Source organism: Mustelus asterias, chromosome 14, assembly GCF_964213995.1.
Source record: "Mustelus asterias chromosome 14, sMusAst1.hap1.1, whole genome shotgun sequence".
Lineage (NCBI taxonomy): Eukaryota > Metazoa > Chordata > Chondrichthyes > Carcharhiniformes > Triakidae > Mustelus > Mustelus asterias.
The window spans coordinates 17,831,449-17,854,767 of record NC_135814.1 but is presented as its reverse complement, the minus strand read 5'-3'; the positions used below and the strand labels follow the sequence as shown (position 1 = coordinate 17,854,767).

Below are 23,319 nucleotides of genomic sequence, written 5' to 3'. Positions count from 1 at the left end.
AAATTCTGGGAGCAGCCAGTCCTGTCAGAAGTGAACGTAGAATTAACAAGGAGGCATAAAACAAAACTCTATAAATAGAATTCAAATCTTTGATCCAAGACCCATTCAGTTCGGACCAAATGCATTCTTATAAAAGCTAATTGATTAAATATGTTTTTGAGTATGCACGTACATAAAACATATACTTCATCGAAAATAATTTTGCTTATTGTGAGTGAAGTTAAAAGTGTGCTGTAATCTTCGAGTCTGTGAGGCAATATCTACAGTGTTGGAGAACATTCTAGACAATAGAGCATAAAAGCTGAGCTGAATCTAGTAGGCGAATTACTGCAGGATGGCCCGTGTTAACACTGGGTATGAACCTCCAGATGAGGGGACACTTTTGGATAACAATATATCTATCTATTGGAATGTCTGAAATACTGTTTTGAGAGACAGAGGGAGAAGACTGAATGAACCCCACCTCAAAATAAAGCCACAACATTGATAAATGTGAAATTTGGAACACAAACAATCCCTACAGTGCAGAAGGAGGCTATTTGGCCCATTGAGTCTGAAATGACCACGATCCCACCCAGACACTATCCCCATAACCCCATGCATTTACCCTAGCTCGTCCCCCTGACACTAAGGGGCAATTTAGCATAGCCAATCCACCGAACTCGCACACCTTTCAGACTATGGGAGGAAACCGGAGCACCCGGAGGAAACCCACGCAGACACGGGGAGAATGTTCAAACTCCACACAGACTGTGAATGGAGCCAGGAATCAAACCCAAGACCCTGGTGCTGTGAGGCAGCTGTGCTAACCACTGTGCCACCTATCTGTTCCACTTGTGAGGATCTTGCACAATCGAAACCAATCCAAGATTTCTGATCGAAGTGCAAATGAGCAAAATGGATAAATCCTTATCACTTGGCCTATGCACTTAATAAAATTGAATTATGCAGCAATTTGAATTGAGTGACATAGAAAAGTCATTTTAGTGTTTAAATGTTGGACGTCGCAGTGGTTAGCACTGCTGCCTCACAGCGCCAGGGACCCGGGTTCAATTCCCGGCTCGGGTCACTGTCTATGTGGAGTTTGCACGTTCTCCCCTTGTCTGCGAGAGTTTCCCCCGGGTGCTCCGGTTTCCTCTCACAGTCCAAAGATGTGCGGGTTAGGTTGATTGGCCATGCTAAATTAATGCTGGGTGTCAGGGAAAACAGTAAGAAGTCTCACAACACCAGGTTAAAGTCCAACAGGTTTATTTGGTAGCAAATACCATAAGCTTTCGGAACACTGCTCCTTCGTCAGATGGAGTGGAAATCTGCTCTCAAACAGTGCAAACAGACAGAATCAAGTTGCAGAATACTGATTAGAATGCGAATCCTACAGCCAGCCAGGTCTTAAATGTACAGACAATGTGGGTGGAGGGAACATTAAACACAGGTTAAAGAGATGTGTATTGTCTCCAGACAGAACAGCTAGTGAAATTCTGCAAGTCCAGGAGGCAAGTTGTGGGGGTTACTGATAATGTGACATAAATCCAACATCCCGGTTTAGGCCGTCCTCATGTGTGCGGAACTCGGAACAGCCATGGGGACCAAATTCGCACCTCAATATGCCAACATCTTCATGCACAGGTTCGAACAAGACTTCTTCACCGCACAGGACCGTCAACCGATGCTATACACTAGGTACATCGATGATATTTTCTTCCTTTGGAGTCATGGTGAGCAATCACTGAAACAACTATATGATGACATCAACAAGTTCCATCCCACCATCAGGCTCACCATGGACTACTCTCCGGAATCGGTTGCATTCTTGGACACATGCATCTCCATTAAGGACGGTCACCTCAGCACCTCATTGTACCGCAAGCCCTCATGATGCTCCACTTCTCCAGCTTCCACCCTAAACACGTTAAAGAAGCCATCCCCTATGGACAAGCCCTCCGAATACACAGGATCTGCTTGGATGAGGAGGATCGCAACAGACACCTCCAGACTCTGAAAGATGCCCTCATAAGAACAGGATATGGCGCTCGACTCATCGATCAACAGTTCCGACGTGCCACAGCGAAAAACCGCACCGACCTCCTCAGGAGACAAACACGGGACACGGTGGACAGAGCACCCTTCGTCGTCCAGTACTTCCCTGGAGCGGAGAAGCTACGGCATCTCCTCCGGAGCCTTCAACATGTCATTGATGAAGACGAACATCTCGCCAAGGCCATCCCCACACCTCCACTTCTTGCCTTCAAACAACCATGCAACCTCAAACAGACCATTGTCCGCAGCAAACTATCCAGCCTTCAGGAGAACAGTGACCACGACACCACACAACCCTGCCACAGCAACCTCTGCAAGACGTGCCGGATCATCGACACGGATGCCATCATCTCACGTGAGAACACCATCCACCAGGTACACGGTACATACTCTTGCAACTCGGCCAACGTTGTCTACCTGATACGCTGCAGGAAAGGATGTCCCGAGGCATGGTACATTGGGGAAACCATGCAGACGCTACGACAACGGACGAATGAACACCGCTCGACAATCACCAGGCAAGACTGTTCTCTTTCTGTGGGGGAGCACTTCAGCAGTCACGGGCATTCAGCCTTGGATCTTCAGGTAAGCGTTCTCCAAGGCGGCCTTCACAACACACGACAGCGCAGAGTCCCTGAGCAGAAACTGATAGCCAAGTTCCGCACACATGAGGACGGCCTCAACCGGGATGTTGGATTTATGTCACATTATCAGTAACCCCCACAACTTGCCTCCTGGACTTGCAGAATTTCACTAGCTGTTCTGTCTGAAGACAATACACCTCTCTTTAACCTGTGTTTAATGTTCCCTCCACCCACATTGTCTGTACATTTAAGACCTGGCTGGCTGTAGGATTCGCATTCTAATCAGTATTCTGCAACTTGATTCTGTCTGTTTGCACTGTTTGAGAGCAGATTTCCACTCCATCTGACGAAGGAGCAGTGCTTCGAAAGCTTATGGTATTTGCTACCAAAGAAACCTGTTGGACTTTAACCTGGTGTTGTGAGACTTCTTACTGTGTTCACCCCAGTCCAACGCCGGCATCTCCACTCCACGTCAGGGAAATAGCAGGGTAAATATGTGGGGTTGCAGTGATCGGGCCTAAGTGGAATTGTTGTCAGTGCAGACTCGATGGACCGAGTGGCCTCCTTCTACACTGTCGGGATTCGATAATTCTATAAATAATTTGAATTATCGTGTAACTTGAATCACGCCATTTCTAACTAAACGTGTCAACATTTTGTTTTTCTTAATCAATTAGGTCAATCTTATGAAATTCGTATGTTTGACAACAGAAAACTGGGAGATGGTCAGGAAGTAATTGACAAATATATAAAGGTAAGAGTTTGCGGAATGAGAGGCATCCATTTCACATTTGGAGAGCGCGCAGATACTCTAGATGTGTGTTGACATGAGATGGTGAATTGTCAGAGATCCTAAAGCAAGTTGTCTGACCTCTGTCCCTGGCAGAGATAAAGCATTGCACAAGATCACCATGGTGATGAGATGCAGGAACGGTCCAGGGAATGTCACTTCTAAATCACTCTGTTTCCGGTTCATGATTTTATAAAACTTAATTCGAAGAATTCCAGCAAAAAGTACATACATATATGAGTTATCTGTGCTTGTAAAAAGGTTGAGAATATAGGACAGATTTTTATTGTTTCCTGCCAGTGGGTTTGCAAATGGGGAGGCTTTCGAATTCAAAGATAAGTACAGCACAGGAACAGGCCCTTCGGCCCTCCAAGCCTGCACCAATCATAATGCCTGCCTAAACTAAAACCCTATGCACTTACGGAGTCCGTATGCTTCCATTCACATCCTATTCATGTATTCATCTAGTTGCTCCTTAAATGCTGCTATCGTACCTGCTCCCACCACATCCTTGGACAGCGCGTTCCAGACATTCACCACCCTCTGTGTAAAAAAACTTGCCTCGCACATCTCCTCTAAACTTTTCCCCACGCACCTTAAACCCATGTCCCCCAGTACATGATTTTTTTTAACTTAGGAAAGAGCATCTAACTATCCAATTTCATAAGAATTCCCTGGGTGGCCTTCCAGCCACCGACCCGACCTGTCTGCAACTTTACATGAGGTGAACAAGACCTACGGCCTGTCGCAATTGGGGCCCTTCGGCAGCCAATTATTGGCCACTTAAGGGGTACTTTCTGCAAGGTCTCAATGTTAGGGCTGGAGGGAGGGGTTCAGAGCCCGGGAAAGAGCCTGGCAGGTCACCCTTCTTTGGTGCAGTGGGAAAGGGGGCGCCTTGGGGATGCATTGTTATCGCAAAGCATTCCTCATCTGGAAGTTCATACCCAGTGTTAACAAATGACTATCCTGCAGTAATCTGCTTACTGGATTTAGCTCCACCTTTATACGAGGGTCTCTGTAATCATTCAGGAAGCCTGACAGGAAAGGAACGGTATTTATTGTGAAACACAAAGTAAAGCCACTGCTCCGTGGCGTACATACATAAGTCCCGATGGGGACAACAGTTCTGCAAACCCTTTCTGGTGTCTGCATAAAGGGCTCAAGTGACAAGTTCCACACGGGCAGGCTTGTTACCGGGGGAACTTCAATTCAATGAGCCCCACAGGGAGACCAATTAGAGACCCCCCATGGAACTCATGTGGGAAATCATAGTCTCTGTGCCCCCATGGATGCTCCCGTGCCTGGTGCCCTCTGCCACAAGAACCTCAGTGCCCTCTCCCTCTCCCCCTGAGCTTCAACTTCCCTTCCCCACTGTGAGACATCGTGTGCTTATCTGGTCCTGGGTTCCAGGATTTAGAATCTGGTGACTGCTTGTAGTTCCAGTACTGGCCAGTGGCGTTGCTGGGACTACTGAGCTGCCAGTCAATCTGATTGGCCAGCAGTTCCCGGAGGCGGGATTTCTGCCTCAGTGAAGGGCAGAAACTCCACATCCAGTCAATTAACATTCCTTAGATCATTTATTAGCCGAGGAGCTGCTGTGATCAATGGGGATGGGTTTCCCACTGACCCTTCGGGTAATGCGACGAGAAACCCTGCCATCCAAACAATCCTGCCCATAATTCTAAACCCCTGGCAGTAGTCTCCGTGCATTCTCTATTTTGTTGGATATTTAAGTGCACAGCAATGCTGCGGATTTCTCAATTCTCTGCGGCAACTTCCAGTTAATTGTGGATTGTCTTGCAGAGCATTATCCGTGTGGTTTTTCACGATCGTCGTTTGCAGTACATGGAACACCAGCAGCTGGAGGGCTGGAGATGGAGTAGGCCGGGAGACCGCATTCTGGACATGGGTGAGCAGCTTCTTTGTTAGGTTGTGTTATGATACAGCAGCTGGTATTTGCCGGGCTGCCCAAACCCCAAAGGGAAACTTGAACAAGCTATCACAACAATTTGCGTTTTCTTACGAGGAAGCATGTGCACTGAAGTCAGGAGCAAGAATTGCAAAACCACTTTTGAACATTTTAAATATTAAATTAAAATATTAACAAAAAGAAAAGAAAATGGATACACGCAAGATTACATTTTCACTGTTAAGATGCGTGGATGAGATTGATTGGCCATAGTAAATTGCCCTTAGTATGTGGGGTTACAGGGATAGAGTCTCGGTGGGATTGTGGTCGGTGCGGATTTGATGGGCCAACTAGCCTCCTTCTGCACTGTCGGGATTCTATGATTCATAAGCCATTCTATAAACATCTCCCAAGATATTTCCACTCAGTTAAACTCAGAGCTAAACGCCTCTTTTCAGGCAATGATCTCTATAGATTGTTAAAGATCCCAGTAAAATTACCACCAGATATCCACTGCTGCTCTTGAGGAAGTATTTCACAGGGCATCTCACTGTCACTCGATAATGGAGGTCTGAGAGTTGTATCAAAACCTTACAGACAAAACGGTTTTCTCTGTGAGGGTGGCTAGGATCACTGTACTTCTTTCACAACTTTCTCTAAGCACAGTGCATACTTCAGGATCTTCTGGCCAGTCCTCTTCACAATTCTTCGAATCCCTCTTTAAATATATTTGTTCTCTTTCATGTTTAAATCTATTGCTCTTAAATATCTTTGGAAGTCCCCTTGCCAGAATATAACATTATTTCGTGTTGTTTTGTGGTTACATCTTTTGGGTAAAAATAAGCTTAATACTTTCCTTTACTTATCTATGATTTTTGCCAGTTGTAAAATTATCCTTTTGAAATATAACGGCTAAATTTCAATTTAACCCCTTATCTTCTAATGCAAATATCTATTCTTGCTGCTTAGTGATATCCCATCTTGGCTTTGCTCATCTCGACTTCAAAACACTTGCTTTCATGCTATATCCTTCTGATGTTTTTAATCTTACGAACTGTCTTCACTTTAATTAAATTTGTCACACATGCACACACACAAACACATATCTTTGGAGCCGAGTGCATAATGTGATTGTGACTGCCAATCCATTCAACTAAACCTGTATTAGTGTGATCAGTTTAACCAGTAAGATATCACAACACCAACATGTACACGTTTCAAGAGTCTGCTTTGACGGTGGTTTTGGAAACCTATCTGATACAGGATAGCTAATTATCAGTTAAAATTTGTTAGAGATTGTTATTCCACCTTAGTACCTGATTGAGGGTGAGGATTTGTCATGCTAAATCCTAGCTGCTCCCTGCGTGAATGTTTTGTGTGCGTGCCATTTGAATTTAGCATGGTGTGGGATAGAAAGAAGCACATCCTGTGTCTCACTGCCAAGAAAATCCTCTTCAAAATGGTGATAAAATGTAACTTTTCACAGATGTACCTCTATCAGCTGGTATCGTGGATCCTCGAGCAAATCCGACACAGCTAAACACAATTGAATTTCTTTGGGATCCTGCCAAACGGACTTCTGTTTTTGTTCAGGTAAAGTTGCCACTTCGCTGCTACAGTGCTGTTATCATAAAGTGCAAAGTGGGGAGAGAGCAGAATCAGGAGCAGCTGAGAACTTTTGTCTTTCTTTAAGCTTATTAATGTGATGCCTGTGTCTTTGAGTTCTGAATTTACAGGCCCATTCAGCTAGCTAGTTAACACAATTAACATCTACACCTTGTACTGTTTATTATAAAATCCTGGACCATGTTCAGTTGCATTCACGTCTCCTCAGATAATGAAGCAGTCTGTACCTGCCCGCAGCGAGACCTGGACTATGTTCAGGCATCTGCTGATAACTGACCATCTCCAAAAAGAGAGAGTATAACCACCTCTCCTTGACATTCAACAGCATTACCATAGCTGTATTCCCCACCATCAATATCCCGGGGGTTACCGTTGATCAGAAAATGAACTGGACCAGCCCTGTAAATACTGTGGCTACAGGAGCTGTTCAGAGGTTGGGAATACTGCAGCGAGTAACTCACCTCCTGACTCCTCAAAGCCGATCCACCATCTACAAAGCACAAGTCAGGAGTGTGATGGAATCCTCTCCGTTTGCCTGGGTGAGTGCAGCTCCAACAACATTTAAGAAGCTCGACACCATCCAGGAAAATGCAGCCCACTTGTTTGGCATCCCTTCTACCATTTAATCATTCATTCCCTCCACCCACCGATGCACAGTAGCAGCAATGTGTACCATCTACACGATGCACTACAGGAACTCACCAAGGTTCCTCAGATAGCCGCTTCTAAGCACAGAACCTGTAGAAGGCAAAGGACGGAAGGTGGATGGGAGTATTACTACCTGCACGCTCTCCTCCAAGCTTCACCCCATCCTGACTTGGAACTTTGTTGCCATTCCTTCGCTGTCACTGGGTTAAAATCCTGGAGCTCCCTTGTACTGTGGATGTACCTACATCACATGGATGCAGTGGTTCGAGAGGGTGACTCACCCACCCCCTTCTCGAGGGCAATTAGGGATGGATAATAAATGCTGCCCAGCCAGTGATACCTACATCCAAGATGAAATAAAAACATTTCTTCTGTCTGTTGTCTCTTCCTCTTTGAACAGAAGGCCAGTTCTGAAACTCTGCTCATGACTTGGCCAAGAGTTTCAGATTCATTCTCATCATATTGCCCTGAGTCCTACTAGTGTGATAAGTGTCTGAAAGTAGACACCCTGAAGGCAATGCAACATCTAGGAGGTGGCCTCGCCAATGATTACTCTGTAAATAGGATACAGAAAAGATTTACCAGGATGTTGCCTGGTATGGAGGGCATTAGCTATGAGGGGAGGTTGGAGAAACTTGGTTTGTTCTCACTGGAATGACGGTGGTTGAGGGGCGACCTGATAGAAGTCTACAAGATCATGAGAGGTATGGACAGAGTGGATAGTCAGAAGCTTTTTCCCAGGGTGGAAAAGTCAATTACTAGGGGGCATAGGTTTAAGGTGCGAGGGGCAAGGTTTAAAGGAGATGTACAAGGCAAGTTTTTTTACACAGAGGGTGGAGGGTGCCTGGAGCGCGCTGCCGGGGGAGGTAGTGGAAGCAGATACGATAGTGACTTATAAAGGACATCTGGACAAATACATGGGAAAGAGGGATATGGTCCCTGGAAGGGTCAGGGGTTTTAGTTCATTCAGTCGGGCAGCATGGTCGGTGCAGGCTTGGAGGGCCGAAGGGCCTGTTCCTGTGCTGTAATTTTCTTTGTTCCTTTTTTTTAGGTTCATTGTATCAGTACTGAGTTCACCCCAAAGAAACACGGTGGGGAGAAGGGAGTTCCATTCAGGATTCAGATTGACACATTCAAACAGAATGAGAATGCTGAATATACAGAGCATCTACATTCTGCAAGTTGCCAGATTAAAGTGTTCAAGGTATGAGCTAAGTCGCTTACTGAGGGCCCAGGGGCTAATGGTAAATATTGAAGGCAATTGATGATTAGCTGAAGATAAACTCATTTCTGAAACGACTCTTCACAAAAGATTTGTTTGCGCTGTCAGTGCTCATATCAATGCTAGCGTGCCTCAGTGTGTGTGGCACTGTGCTCGGCTCAAAGACAGCTCCCTGGCCCACTGTCTGCTGATAGTTCAGCCTGAGCCATTTCCTTGGCAGGTTTGATGTGGAGATGCTGGCGTTGGACTGGGTTTGGCACAGTAAGAAGTCACACAACACCAGGTTAAAGTCCAACAGGTTTATTTGGAATCATGAGCTTTCGGAGCGCTGCTCCTTCATCTGATGAACTCCACTCACCTGATGAAGGAGCAGCGCTCTGAAAGCTCGTGATTCCAAATAAACCTGTTGGACTTTAACCTGGTGTTGTGAGACTTCTTACTTGGCAGGTTTGCCAGTGCTGATATGCCATTGCCTTCCACTCTCAAGGGCAGAATGAGCTAGCAGGTCCCAAGTCTACCTCAGCAAGAATGGAAACCAAACCCCCGCTGTCGGCATTATTCGCAACCATCTCCGGTCTTGGTTAACCAGCCCCTCCGTATGAATCCAAGCCACAATTGCTTTGGAAGGTAAGCTCCAATCTCTGCCATACTGAGTAGAGATGAGGTTCTAGACCCCTCTGTTCCAACCCTTCCCCCACAAAAACATAATTCCTCAGCAGGTGATTCACTATTGGCTAGTGAATTGTACCAAGATTTTCAGAATGAGCGCTATCAGCCATATTAAATCTCTTGGAAAAAAGACTCGCTTCAAAAGACTAAATGTGTTATATGTGTTATTCAAGATCATAAGAATTTGTATCAGAAAAGGCGCCAAGGGATATGGGGAGAGTGCAGAAATATGATGTTGAGACAGAGGATTAGCCATGATCATTGAATGGTGGAGCAGGTTCAAAGGGCTGAATGGCCTACTCCTGCTCCTGTTTTCTATGTTTCTAGGGGTGGAATTCTCCCACCTGGGACTAAGTCCTGTGACGGGGCAGGAACATGGAGTGTTTCCCGCTGTGGAGGCCAATGGGAAAACACGTCATATCTTCTGCCCCGACCTCATTAATCATTTACCTGGATTATTTGTGCTGAATCCTGTGGCTAGGCTAGCGTGATGGCTTGAACCTACCATCATATCCGGGTGCCATATTGAAAGCATCACTGCCCCACCATTGAAGAAAGAAGCTGGAGCTGCAGGAACACTCAGGCTGGACATTGGCATTCCCCAGTAACACTGATCTGGAAGATCCACATGATAGATGCTCCCCCCCCCACCTCACCCACTGCTGTGGTGTTCTGGAGTCCAGGGGTGCTGGTGGCTTCCATCCTGAAATCCAGAGGCAGCCCCAGGCATTATTCGGATTAATCCCGACTTCTACGTGCCACGTTGTTCCAGATGTGCTCTGAAACGATGTGTTTTCCCGCTGTAGTTGTGACAAATCGGGAGTAGGGGGAAGATTCCGGTCAGGTCTTCATCAGCATCCCATTGGCAGTGGGCAAATCAGTTTCATGCTAGCCTCCAGGAGACATGCCAGCCTCTATTCGCCATGGCAGGCACCATGGGGCAACTCCATGGGCAATTCACGTCAGCGTGAAATTAGTTTTTGGACCCCTGCCAAATTCTATCACTTCCTATCCCCCCAGCTGCCCGCCATTGAACCCAAAGGACCATGGGAGAATTCCACCCTATGTTTCTATCATTGGGTCAACCCAGCTCTATGATCCATCTTAACTCGTCACATCTCTTACTCTTTTCTCTCTCTCTAGAACCAGGTCTAATTAGACATTGAATACACTTTACAGCATAATGTTTCAGGAATAATACTGAATTGGTTGGAGAGCTTTGGGTATGGTTTTGCTGAGTGGAAACTCTTGTTTGTTCTGATGTTTGTTTGGTGTGTTGTAAAGACAGGAGGTTTGACTCACTCCTGAACTCCTGTTACAATTGAGTGTGGTTGTGACGGGTCTCTGTTCTTAAAGCCTAAGGGAGCTGATCGGAAACAGAAAACTGATCGGGAAAAGATAGAAAAGCGAACGGTCCAAGAAAGAGAAAAATACCAACATTCGTATGATACAACAATCCTCACCGAGGTAAAGTTTTCTTATTAGTGTCACAAGTAGGCTGACATTAACACTGCAATGAAGTTATTGTGAAAATCCCCAAGTCGCCACACTCCGGCGCCTGTTCAGGTACACTGAGGGAGAATTTCGCGTGGCCAACGCATCTAATCAGTACATCTTTCGGACTGTGGGAGGAAACCAGAGCACCCGGAGGAAACCCCCGCAGATATGGGTAGAACGTGCAGACTCCGCACAGACAGTGAGTGCGGAAATCAAAACCTGGGTCTCTGGCGCTGTGAGGCAGCAGTGCTAACCACAGTGCCACCGTGCCGCCCTAGGGATTATCCTGCCAACACTCTGGCACTGGGGAATAATTTATAGCTAAATTTACATTGTACTAAACTTCAAATCAAATTGACACTTTTCTGCTGTTGACATGATACAATGATTATTGATAATCTCTGTTCTGGCTGTTTTCAGTGCTGGCAGAAAGGCAAGTACGCTTCTTGAATCCGTGCACTTGTTTTCTCTCTGGCAAGTTTACTCAGCATTATTTTCTATGAACAAGGACAGTGTTCTGTGGGAAAACCATCTCACCAACATCAAATTACTCAACGAGGCATTTTCTTTTAAGTCTGATTAATAGTAAAGACCTTTAAAGCAGAATACACGTTTCCCTCACACGTATGATGAAGTGATGGTGCTACAATGGAAGTGGCTAATTGCTGCTGGAGCTGGTCCTTTCTTTCTCCCAGATCTTCCATCCCGTATTTGGCCTGGATAAGAATGATTTATAGCCTTATTGTAGCCCCATGAGTGACGACCTCAAAATCATTTGATGTTGGTGTCTTTCAATGAAAAATCAATTTCGCATAATTGCCAAACTGGGCAATATTGCACATATTGTAATCATTTCATATAGAATCCCTACAGAGCAGAAGGAGGCCATTCAGCCCATCGAGTCTGCACTGACCACAATCCCACCCAGGCCCTATCCCCGTAATCCCACATACTTACCCTGCTAATCCCCCTGATACTAAGGGTCAATTTAGCATGGCCAATCAACCTAACCCACACATCTTTGGACTGTGGGAGGAAACCAGAGCACCTGGATGAAACCCACGCAGACACTGGGAGAACGTGCAGACTCTGCGCAGACAGTGACAGGGAATCGAATCCTGGCGCTGCGAAGCAGCAGTGCTAACCACTGTGCCAGCGGGCCATCCCACCTTGAAGCAATAATGTTGCTATATACAACACAGCAGACACCAGAGGGCTGAAATTCTTCACCTGGTTTGTAATACCTTTCCTCGGAAATGGGATGAAGGGAGGAAACATTTAAGTTTATTCAGCAGGTCAGGTAGTATCTGTGAGGAGAGAAACTGAGTTGGGGGTGGCATTTGTTCTGAGTTGAGGTTATCGCCTTGGAACATGAAACTCTTTTTTTCCTCTCTCCACAGATACTGGCAGACCCTCTGAGTGTGTCCAACAGTTTCTGTTTTGGATACAGATTTCCAGCATCCAGAATGTTTAGTTCTTGCCCTGATCCTAACAAACTTTTACTTAAAGTGTTTCGCTGCAATGCTTTGACTTCCAAACGCGTTCAAGAACAAATTTTGCTTTAGCATTAGAAGTTTTTGTTTTACTTGTTTTACTTTTATTAGCACTTAAAAATAAAATTTATTCAAAATCAATCTTGCACCATTGAGGTGATTTCTAATACATTTCTGGAGCACAAATTATTTTAATGTACTGATCTGAGTGTCAGCTTGACTCAGTTGTTGAAAGTTTGGCCTCTGAAGTAGAATTGTGGAGTTCCAGCCTGACTCCAGGCACCAGACAGACCACACTTCCCAACTCGCAACCTTTTGTTCATTATCATGAATGGGAGAGAAAGCGTAGTTGGCAAGCACAGAAGCAAGTATTGTAAACCGTGCAGTAACCTTGGCTTGTGCTGCAATGCAGTGTCGAGGGAGTGGTATAACAGATCATCTTCCAGGTGAGATTAAACTGATATTCCTGTTCAGATGAGAAGTTCCCATGTGACCAGTGAATGCACCCCCAATGGCCTCGTCAACATTAACCTCACAATGTAACACCCAGCGAAACAAAAATTAATTGGGGGGGTGGTGGTATTGTGGTAATGTCACTGGACTAGTAACCCAGAGGCTTAATGCACTGGGGACACAGGTTCAGATCCCACCATGGGCAACTGGTAGAATTAAAATTTGGTGAATAAATCTGGAATATAAAGCTGGCCGCGGTAATGGTGACCATGAAATGTTCACTGATTGTCGTAAAAGCCCAGCTTTTCAATCATGTCCCTTTAGGGAAGGAAATCTGCCATCCTTACCTGGTCTTGACCTCTGAACTGCTTTCAAGGCTGATTCCAGGGATGAAGGGGTTTCCTTATGAAGAAAGGTTGGGCCTTTACTCATTGGATTTTAGAAGAATGAGAGGTGATCTTATTGAAACCTGAAGAATTTGGAGGGGCTTGACTGGGTAGATGCTGAGGGGATGTTTTCCTGGTGGGGGAACATAGAATTAGATTAAGATGGGGGGGGGGGGGGCGAATTTTCCCATTCTTCCCGCCACAGAAATCATAGCGGGCGGAGGGTGGACGATGGGAAAGTCCATTGACCTCGGGTGGGATTTTCCGGCTTTGGGGGCGAGCGTGGCCGGAACATCCTATCCAAAGTGTTTTAAGGTAAGGGGTCACCCATTCAAGGTAGAGATGGGAAAGAATTTCTTCTCTAGGAGGGTAACTGTTATTTGAACTTTGCTTTCGTAGAGAGCAGTGGAGGCTGGGTCATTGAATCAACAAGGAGCGTCAAGAATTAAGGGGGACAGCCAGGACAGTGGACAATGAGATCTGTTACGATAGTAATCAGTGGTGGAGCAGGTTTGATGGGCCGAATGGGCTACTCCTGCTTCTATTTCTTATGATGTTATAGCAATAAGTTTATGCGCCTTGCCGCCTGCATAAATAATTTCCCCTTGTTAACCAAATCAAGGTGAGGCGTGAATGAGTATCCGTGACATTAAGGCAGCATTTGACTGACTGTGGCATCAAGCAGCCTGAGAAAAATTGAAGTCAATCAGGAGGAAACTCTCCCCTGGGTCATGCCTCGCACGAAGGAAGATGGTTGTGGTTGTTAGAGCTCAGTCATCTCAACCCCAGGACATAGAATCATAGAGTGCAGTGCAGAAGGAGGCCATTCAGCCCATTGAGTCTGCACCGACCACAATCCCACCTAGGCTCTATCCCCGTAACCCCATGCATTTATCCTAGCTAGTCCCCTGACACTAAAGGGCAATTTAGCATGGCCAATCCACCTAACCTACACATCCTTGGACTGTGGAATAAGTGCATTTAAAATTTAGGAGTTAAACAGAACAATGAAACCCTACAAATATTTAGCACAAGGGTTTATAAGTTTAAAATGCTTTAGGGGGAGAATGATTTAAAAAATACAAAGCAGCAATAATTGTAGCAACAATAATAGTAGCAACATCCATTTGATATATTATCCATATTTTTCCAATGAATTTAACAGAGTAGAGGTCATAGGACAGTTATCAGCCCAAACAGTGCATCATCTTCTGTTTATATGACTCAATATAGCTATTATTCACAAAGCAGTATCAGAATACAAAATATTAAATGTTCATAAAATAAAATCACGCCAGGAGGTCAGCAGTCATGCTCTTGACCCAACCATCTTCAGCTGTTTCATCAGTGACCTGCCCCCCACCGTACAGTCAGACATGGGGTTGTTTGCTGATGATTGCAGAATGTTCAGCACCATTTGCACTCCTCAGATATTGAAGTAGTTTGTCTGCTTCCAACATGAACAACTTTCAGGCTTGGTCCAATGAAGATTCTGGTCAATGGTGACCGTCCCCCCAGAATGTTATAGAATCATAGAATCCTACAGTGCAGAAGGAGGCCATTTGGTCCATCGAGTCTGCACTGACTACAATCCCACCCAGGCCCTATCCCCATCACCCCATGCATTTACCCGAGCTAGTCTCCCTCACACTAAGGGGCAATTTTAGCATAGCCACTCCATCTAACCCGCACACTTTTGGACTGTTGGAAATTCAGTGATGGTCATCCTATTCAATGCCAAGGGGAGATGGTTAGATTCTGACTTGTTGGAGGTGGTTATTGCCTGGCACCTGCATGGCACAAATGTTACTTGCCACTTATTATTCCAAAACTTAATATCCTTCCTGAAGTGCTGCACCCAAAATGGTACAATATTCTTAGCTTGAGCTGGATTAATGTCTTTATATAAACTTAGCCTGATACTGTTGCATTTATATTCTGACCCTGTCAGAACTCTGGGATCCTGTACAATGTTTATTTGTTTTGTGTCGTTGTCAAACTATCCTCTGACATTGGTTTGTCCATCCAAACCATAAAGGATTCCATTTTAAAAATCTGGAATTAAGAATCTATGGATGACCATGAAACCATTGTCGGAAAAACCCATCTGGCTCACTAATGTCCTTTAGGAAAGAAAATCTGCCGTCCTTACCCGGTCTGCCTACAGGTGATTCCAGAGCCACAGCAATGTGGTTGACTCTCAACTGCCCTCGGGCAACTAGGGATGGGCAATAAATGCTGGCCAGCCAGCGACGCCCATGTCCCACGAATGAATAAAAAATACCCTTAAATTGCTTAGCTCCTCCACTCTTTTTGATGGTTTGTAACTTTTAACTTTTGCTTGGTACACAAAAATACTGCAGTATTTATTTATCACTTTCTACACATGACCGACCAGAGGAACAGCTTTCATCTTCTTTTTCATTTTAATAAGAGAATATTAATGCAATGCTGAATGTTGAGAGATGCCAACTGAACTATACTCCTCATTCTTCTTTGCAGTGCTGTCCATGGCCCGATGCCTCATACGTTAGTAGTTCTCCCTGCATAGGTTACCACAGCTTGCCTGTCAGCCTTAGTGTCAGTGAAGGGTATGTACCACATTCTCTACAAAATCCCCTTTGTCACTGCCTTGGCCATGAGCGACTGTAGGTTTGGGATGTCAGAACTGAAAGTCAATCTTTTTTGTTTGTTTGTTTAAGCAATCAATGTCCTAATTTCAATAATTTGGCTCAAAGTTGCTGTGTGCGGCTACAGGGATAAAGTAAAAAAGTAAAATTTATTTATTGGTCACAAGTAAGGCTTACATTAACACTGCAATGAAGTTGCTGCGAAATTCCCCCAGTCGCCACCCTCCGGCGTCTGTTCAGGTCAGTGCACCTAACCAAGGATAAAGTTACGGCATAACCTTTGTATACATCTGGCAAAATTTGAGGCCCTCAAAACCACTTCAATCTTTGCCTTTGCAGCTGTGGTCTGAACTTGAGGTTCCTGCTTTGCTTAATTATTATGTTACGGGATGGCAGTCTTTTGGTTCAGGGTGGAGGAGAGAAAGAGGGTGGAATTCCTGCCCATCATGGGAATCGTAGACGGCAGTGGGATGGTGGTGGTGGGTGGGGTGGTGGTGGGTGGGGTGGTGGTGGTGGGTGGGTTGGTGGTGGTGGGTGGGGTGGTGGTGGGTGGGGTGGTGTTGGTGGGTGGGTTGATGGTGGTGGGTGGGTTGGGGGGGGGGGGGGGGGGGCGGACCATGCAAAGGTCCATTGACCTCGGGCGGGATTTTCCAGTCTTGGGGCAAGCGCGGCCGGAAAATCCCGCCTGGAATCTGACTAAATTTGTCTTCCTGGCTGAGCAAAAGACACTGCTTGGAGGGGTTCCTATCTCTAAAGGTAGCCTGCTGATATTGCCTGAACTACAAGTAACTACAATTTACTGGACAGTTTTCAATGAGAAACCCTAACCCTTTAACCCTGAGCTCTGTGCTGTAAATGCAGTTCCAAACATTGCTGCATTGGAATCCAGACAGTGACTTTAGGCAAGATATTTCATGTAATGAAGGGCACCACTGTTGAGTCAGATTGTGTCCTCACCTTGTATCTGCAGGTTATTTCAATTTTGTAATGGGTTGTGGGTGTCGCTGGCTAGGCCAGCATTTATTGCCCATCCTGAATTGCCCTTGAGAAGGTGGTGGTGAACCACCTTCTAGAACTGTTGCAGTCCCTGAGGTGTAAGTACATCCACAGTGCTGTTAGGGAGGGAGGCAGTGGATCAGGAGCTAAAGTGCTGACCAATTGCCTCACTCCTCCAAAACATCCAATTACGCTGTGTCCAATATTGCCACAACTCTAGTGCCATTCTGTCTGAGAGCAGCTAATATAACATAGACTGGGAATTAAACCTAACTTGATGGGCCCAATATTTCAGCACCACACTATATCACCAAGGGAGCATGTCTGCTTAGAAGTTAGTTTGGTATTTAGTGAAACACTGATGGAGAAATGATTTGTGTTAGCAATCTGGTTAATCTCCTTTGGACCTTATCTTTGAGCCTCTTACAAATATTCCCTGGATCCTTGTGTTTCAGTTTGGATTAACACGTAGGGCATTTAGATCCTGGGTCTTAATCAAAGCTCTTTAGTCATACTCTTTGTATTATTTGCTTGTCTTCTGTGTGTTAACGTAACTGTATCATCACTCACAAACTTTTCTTCTTCTTCTGTTATGTGCAACTTCAGAAATTGGTCACCAACAAGCCAAGAGGAGTTGCTGTCTCTGAATGCTGATGTAAGTACTTGTGAAGTAATGGTAATACCCTGCTTTTCTCTTTTTTTTTAAGGACATTCCAATTTGCTATTCATTTACTTAAGTTTAAAGTTTATTTATTAGTGTCACAAGTAGACTTACATTAACACTGCAATGAAGTTGCTGTGAAAATCCCCTAGTCGCCACACTCCGGCACCTGTTTGGGTACACTGAGGGAGACTTAACTTCCACAATGCAAAACTCGGCTGCCTGCGTCCTAACCCACACCAAGCTCTCTTTACCTCTCACCCCTGTGCTCAATGACCCATATTGACTCCCAGTCAAGCATTGCCTTAATTCTAAAATTCTCATCCTTGTTTTTAAATCCCTCCACGTCCCCATCCCTTCCTGTAATCTCCGCCAGCCCAACAGTACTCAGATGCCCCTCTAATTCTGGCATCTTGGAACGGCATGGTGGCATAGTGGTTAACACTGCTGCCTCACAGCGCCAGAGACCCGGGTTTGATTCCCAGCTTGCATCACTGTCTGTGTGGAGTTTGCACATTCTCCCCATGTCTGCGTAGGTTTTCTCTGGGTGTTCTGGTTTTCTCCCACAGACCAAAGATGTGCTGGTTAGGTTGATTGGCCATGCTAAATTGACCCTAGTATCAGGGGATTAACAGGGTAAATATGTGGGGTTATGGGAATAGGGCCTGGGTGGGATTGTGGTCGGTACAGATCTGATGGGCTGTATGGCCTCCTTCTGCACAATAGGGATTCTATGATCTTAATCATCCCTGATCTTAATCATCCCTGATCTTAATCATCCAATCTTCAGTTGCCTGTCCGCCCCAAGCTCTGGAATTCCTTTGCTCCACCTCTCCGCTCTCTCCTGCTTTAAGATGCTTCTTAAAACCTACCTCTTTGGCCAAGCTTTTGATTAACTGGCCTAATGACTCAAAACATTGAATGTATTCAAGAGGTGGCTAGATAGTGCACTTGGGACGAACGGGATCAAAGGTTATGGGGAGAAAGCAGGATTAGGCTATTGAGTTGGATGATCAGCTATGATCGTGATGAATGGCGGAGCAGGCTCGAAGGGCTGAATGGCCTCCTCCTGCTCCTATCTCCTATGTCTCTAATTTTCTAAAACCTCTGTGGAGGGACAAGTATCAGATTGCCGTTCCATTCCTACTTTTATTGTAACACGTCAGAGTTCCGCATTTCTGGCTGGAATGTCTAATTCTGGCTCCTTGAGAAATGTGGAGCAGACCTTCAATCCAACTGCTTTCTCGTAGATCACTGGGGAAAGACAAGCCATTCCCCCTTTCTATGGCACTAGCTGCCGTATTCTAGTAAGTGTTCACCAGTAGTCAGTGGTATTCCAGGGGGGAGTCAGTGTGGCTGAATGTGGGCTCAGTGTCTAGGGTTACCCCAGAGTTAGACTAGAGTACTCCTGTCTAACGTTTCCTGGGTAACTATTTGGCTAAGTAATTTGGAACTGTCTAAGGTCTCTGGCTCTAACTCAGGTGTTGGGGACATTTTTGGTGGGTCTTGGGAAACAGGAATTTCCCACTGGAAGTTTAAACTTCCCGGGAAATTTCCACAGAGTCAGTGCAATGGGACCTCTGAGGGTGTATCATGTGGGATATGTCCAGTTTCTGATGATCTGGACACTGGAAGATGTGGACCAATATCTCCTTGTGTGGCTCGGTGTTGTATTTTGGGTTATAAAGCCACTTTAAAGCACTTTGGGATATCTTATGTTAAAGGTACTATATAAATATAGGTTGTTGTTGTTTTTAATGGGAGATGTCTTATCCTATTTGCAATGTAGTACCTGTTGCCCACAACCTCCAGCCAGGATGTGCAGCAGTGGCTGCACAGAAACCGCTTCTCAGCGTTCTGCCAGCTATTCTTCAACTTTTCAGGTGAGCTATGTTTTATTTTCACAAACCTAGAATTATCATAGAATCATAAAAACCTGTAGTGCTGAAGGAGGCCATTCGGCCCATCAAGTCAGCACTGACCACAATCCCACCCAAGTCCTATCCCCACAATCCCATGCATTTGCCTTAGCTGGTCTCCCTGACACGAAGGGTCAATTTAGCACGGCCAATCCACCTAACCCGCACATCTTTGGACTGTGGGAGGAAACCGGAGCACCCGGAGGAAACCCACGCAGACACGGGGAGAATGTGCAAACTCCACACAGGCAGTGACCCAAGCTGGGAATCGAACCCAGGTCCCTGGCGCTGTGAGGCAGCAGTGCTAGCCACTGTGCCACTGTGCTTGAAGCTTGTGAATCGCTCAAGGCCCACAGTGACAGCTTATCCCTGCTATCCCAAACTTTAATTCTGGATGAAAGAACTGTGAAATTATTAATCAGCAGAACTTCATAACTGATTGTTGTCACTAAACATTCTTGTGTCTCCTTTTTATTTGCGAGTGAGAGAGAAAAAACAGTTCTTTCTAAAAAAAAAACTTCCTTGTGCTAATTAACCTTCTCTCCCATGCGGTTTATCATTAATCATTGAAATCATCGGCATATTGCTAGTACGCGGAGAACTCAAACCACAGCCCCCCCCCCCCCACTGGCTGCTGAATTCTGGTGAGCACTGACACTTCAACAAGATACAGGATATGGCAAACCATACATCAGACCTCATGGTGAAGGGTAGAGCACTAACAGCTCACTCTTACCGGCCATGCACGCCTCGTTCCCGCTGCAACGAAGTCGGAGAATTTGGCGACCAGCCAAATCTCTGTTCCCTGTGGTGGGTTGGGAATGGTAGTAAGCTGGTGGAATTTAAATTCATCAATCTGAAATTGAAAATTGGTCTCAATAACGCTGACCATGAAACCATCAGTGATTGTCGGAAAAACCCATCTGGTTCATTAATGTCCTATAGGGAAGGAAATCTGCCATTCTTATTTGGTCTGGCCTGGGGCAGCATATTAGTGCTGCTGCCTCACAGTGCCAGAGACCCAGGTTCAATTCTGGCCTTGGGCGATTGTCTGCATGGAGTTTGCACATTCTCCCCGTGTCTGCGTGGGTTTCCTCCGGTTGCTCTGGTTTCCTCCAACAGTCCAAAGATGTGCAGATTAGGTTGATTGGCCATGTTAAATTGATTCTTGGGTGGATTAGCAGGGTAAATATGTGGGGTTATGGGATAGGACCTGGGTGGAATTATTGTCAGTGCAGACTCGATAGGCCAAATGTCCTACTTCTGCACTGCAGGCATTCGATGATTCTATGATACATATGACTCCAGTCCCACTCAATGTTGTTGACTCTGGAATGGACAAAGATGTCATTCATTTCAAGGATAATTAGGGATGGGCAACAAATGTTGGTCCAGCCAGCGACACCCACATCCCGTGAAAAAAATGCATTAAAAAAACCAAACTTCTCTACCTTTAACACTCGGCATCTCATTGCTTGCAACATAAGCCCAGATTTAATTCTACAATTAATTTGGATGGGTAAGAGAGAAATGGCTAGACTGTGCTTTCTATCTTCTCTGTAAGTATTGGGGTGGGAGATATCATCATACGGCACGGCCGAAACAGGCATTAGAATGTCTTCTGTAATTTGAAGTTTTTTTAATTCTAGAAAAATATTCTGCTATTATGTAGATTTTTGCTACAATATTGAGCCCATCCTTTAAAATGCTATACTCTGTACACTTCTATGCTCTATACAGAAGCTCTTGTGTGACTCTGATGAAAGTTTATGGAAAGTCTATTACATGGAAACAACAGCATTACGGATGGGCTTCCTGAAATAGTTGTCCACCTTACTGAAAGTTAAACAGTTGCGCAAGATCCGAGTTACTCCAATACTTCTGTGTGGTCCATTCAATTAAACTTACATGAACTTGCCTTTACTTCCAGGGACAGACTTCCACCACACATAGCATGCCTTTATCTTCTTGGCTGTTTGCATGCTTACATGCATGTTCTAATGAATTCCTCAGGTGCAGACTTGTTGAAAATGTCTAAAGAAGACTTGATCCAGATCTGTGGCCCCGCAGATGGAATCAGACTTTTTAATGCAATCAAAGGAAGGTGAGTTACGCGGAACGCTGCCCCATAACCTTCTCTCTCTCTTGTAAAACCTGTTATTTAAGCAAGTCTTGCTGAAGCTGAGAACTAGAATCCTTTATTGCAGGTGGCTTTCCCTTCGAATTGCATTATCACTATTGCCTTTCTTCTTCTGTCCCAATTTGTGTACACTGCTTTCAATAACTTCATTATGAAGACCTTCTCACTTCCCAGAGGTCTGGTAGCTCAATAGGTAGTATCTCTTGCCTCTGAGCCAGAAACCCTAGGTTCAAGTCCTACTCCAGTTCTTGTAGGCCAAGGAAGGAGGGTTCCTGACCCAGCCAAACAAGTTGATAACACAGCTGCTAATCCTTCCAACATGCCTGTGGTGAGCAGGAGAAATTGCTGGTCCAGCATGCTGAATGTAGTCCGGTGCCTTTCAAAGTGGAGCCACTTGTTTATCCCTAACAGGTAGAGATGCCAATGGCCCTTTGAGACCCATGGCTAATTATGGATGAACTCACTTTCCACCATTTACCAAATGCTCTCACAACATTCAGGGGTGATCTTTCCAAAAAAGATTCTAGCTGTTGAACGAGCGTGAAAACAGGAGAGAATCGCACCCATTCTTAGGGTGAGTTTCCAGATGCTATCGCGTGGAACTTAGAAAAAAAGGTAAAATGCGATTCTTGCCAGTAAGGGGAGCTGTCGGAGCCTATTCACGCCGGGAAGCCGGCTGCTGAGCTGCAGGGGCACTATTGTGCATGCGTCCAATCTTCCAGTGCACTGTGGGGTGTCACTTCCCAAACCTCCTGGACATCACAAGCCTCACCTGGCAAATGATCCACGCCCCGCCCCCCCCTCCCCCGCACCAGATATCGTCCCTCCCCCTTGATTGGCACCTGGACAATTACGTCCGGGTCTTACTAATGATATTGAAATGATCTTATAAATATTTAAATTAGTCTTGCACCCTTCCCGGGTGCGAGGCTGATTCCGCTGGATGAGCGGTGCCGACAATATCGCGAGAGGTGGGAAACCGGGCACGAACCCGATTTTTTGCCTCTTGCCCAATCTTATCAGCTCACCGTGCCAATCGACCAGTGTGATGAGGCGGTAAGATCACTCCTCAGTCTTTCATTGGTTGTTTTCTTCATGTCTTTGTTCTTTGTATACCACTGCTGAATGCCAGGGAACATTGGCATGACACCAAGATACAGAAAATGGAGTATGATAGATGAAACCCTTCAAGTGAAATCTATTTGCCATTTTAAGCCAAATGAATGATTTTTAAAATTTTATGATGTGTGTACTTTTGGTTTATGCTGAATCGAGGAAACCTTTTCTTCATCAACTGGGGGTGGAGGATGCGGGGGTGGAGGATGCGGGGGTGGAGGATGCGGGGGTGGAGGATGCGGGGGTGGAGGATGATGACACAGTATCTAGTTTTTTGTGCCTTCCTGTTCCCAGGGTCTGACCTGGCTCCACAACATGTTTCTTGTCAGTTGTAGTTGTAGTTGAAGCAAAGCTGAGTTTGAACAGTTAAAACGTTGTACAGTGCTACTTTAACATAAATTATTTTGCACGCACTGACATCCTTGTTCATTTAAATGTGAAACATTCTTCCTATTTTTAGATGGAGGGTGGCACGGTGGCACAGGGGTGAGCACTACTTCCTCACAGTGCCAGGGACCCGAGTTCAAGTCCCGACTTGGGTCA

The 23,319-nt window shown here is 45.5% G+C and overlaps 1 protein-coding gene across 1 annotated transcript in view; it reads left to right on the top strand.

Annotated features, from left to right (window-relative positions):
* The window catches only part of LOC144504125 (transcription factor CP2-like protein 1), a 60,257-nt gene that overhangs the window by 9,248 nt on the left and 27,690 nt on the right, over positions 1-23,319 (top strand). Inside the window, exons 3-11 of the mRNA XM_078229301.1 lie at positions 3,299-3,375; positions 5,215-5,320; positions 6,807-6,913; positions 8,646-8,798; positions 10,842-10,952; positions 15,817-15,905; positions 17,547-17,595; positions 19,391-19,484; positions 21,534-21,624. Of these exons, the coding sequence (XP_078085427.1) occupies positions 3,299-3,375; positions 5,215-5,320; positions 6,807-6,913; positions 8,646-8,798; positions 10,842-10,952; positions 15,817-15,905; positions 17,547-17,595; positions 19,391-19,484; positions 21,534-21,624 (877 nt within the window). The remainder of the gene's footprint in view (positions 1-3,298; positions 3,376-5,214; positions 5,321-6,806; positions 6,914-8,645; positions 8,799-10,841; positions 10,953-15,816; positions 15,906-17,546; positions 17,596-19,390; positions 19,485-21,533; positions 21,625-23,319) is intronic.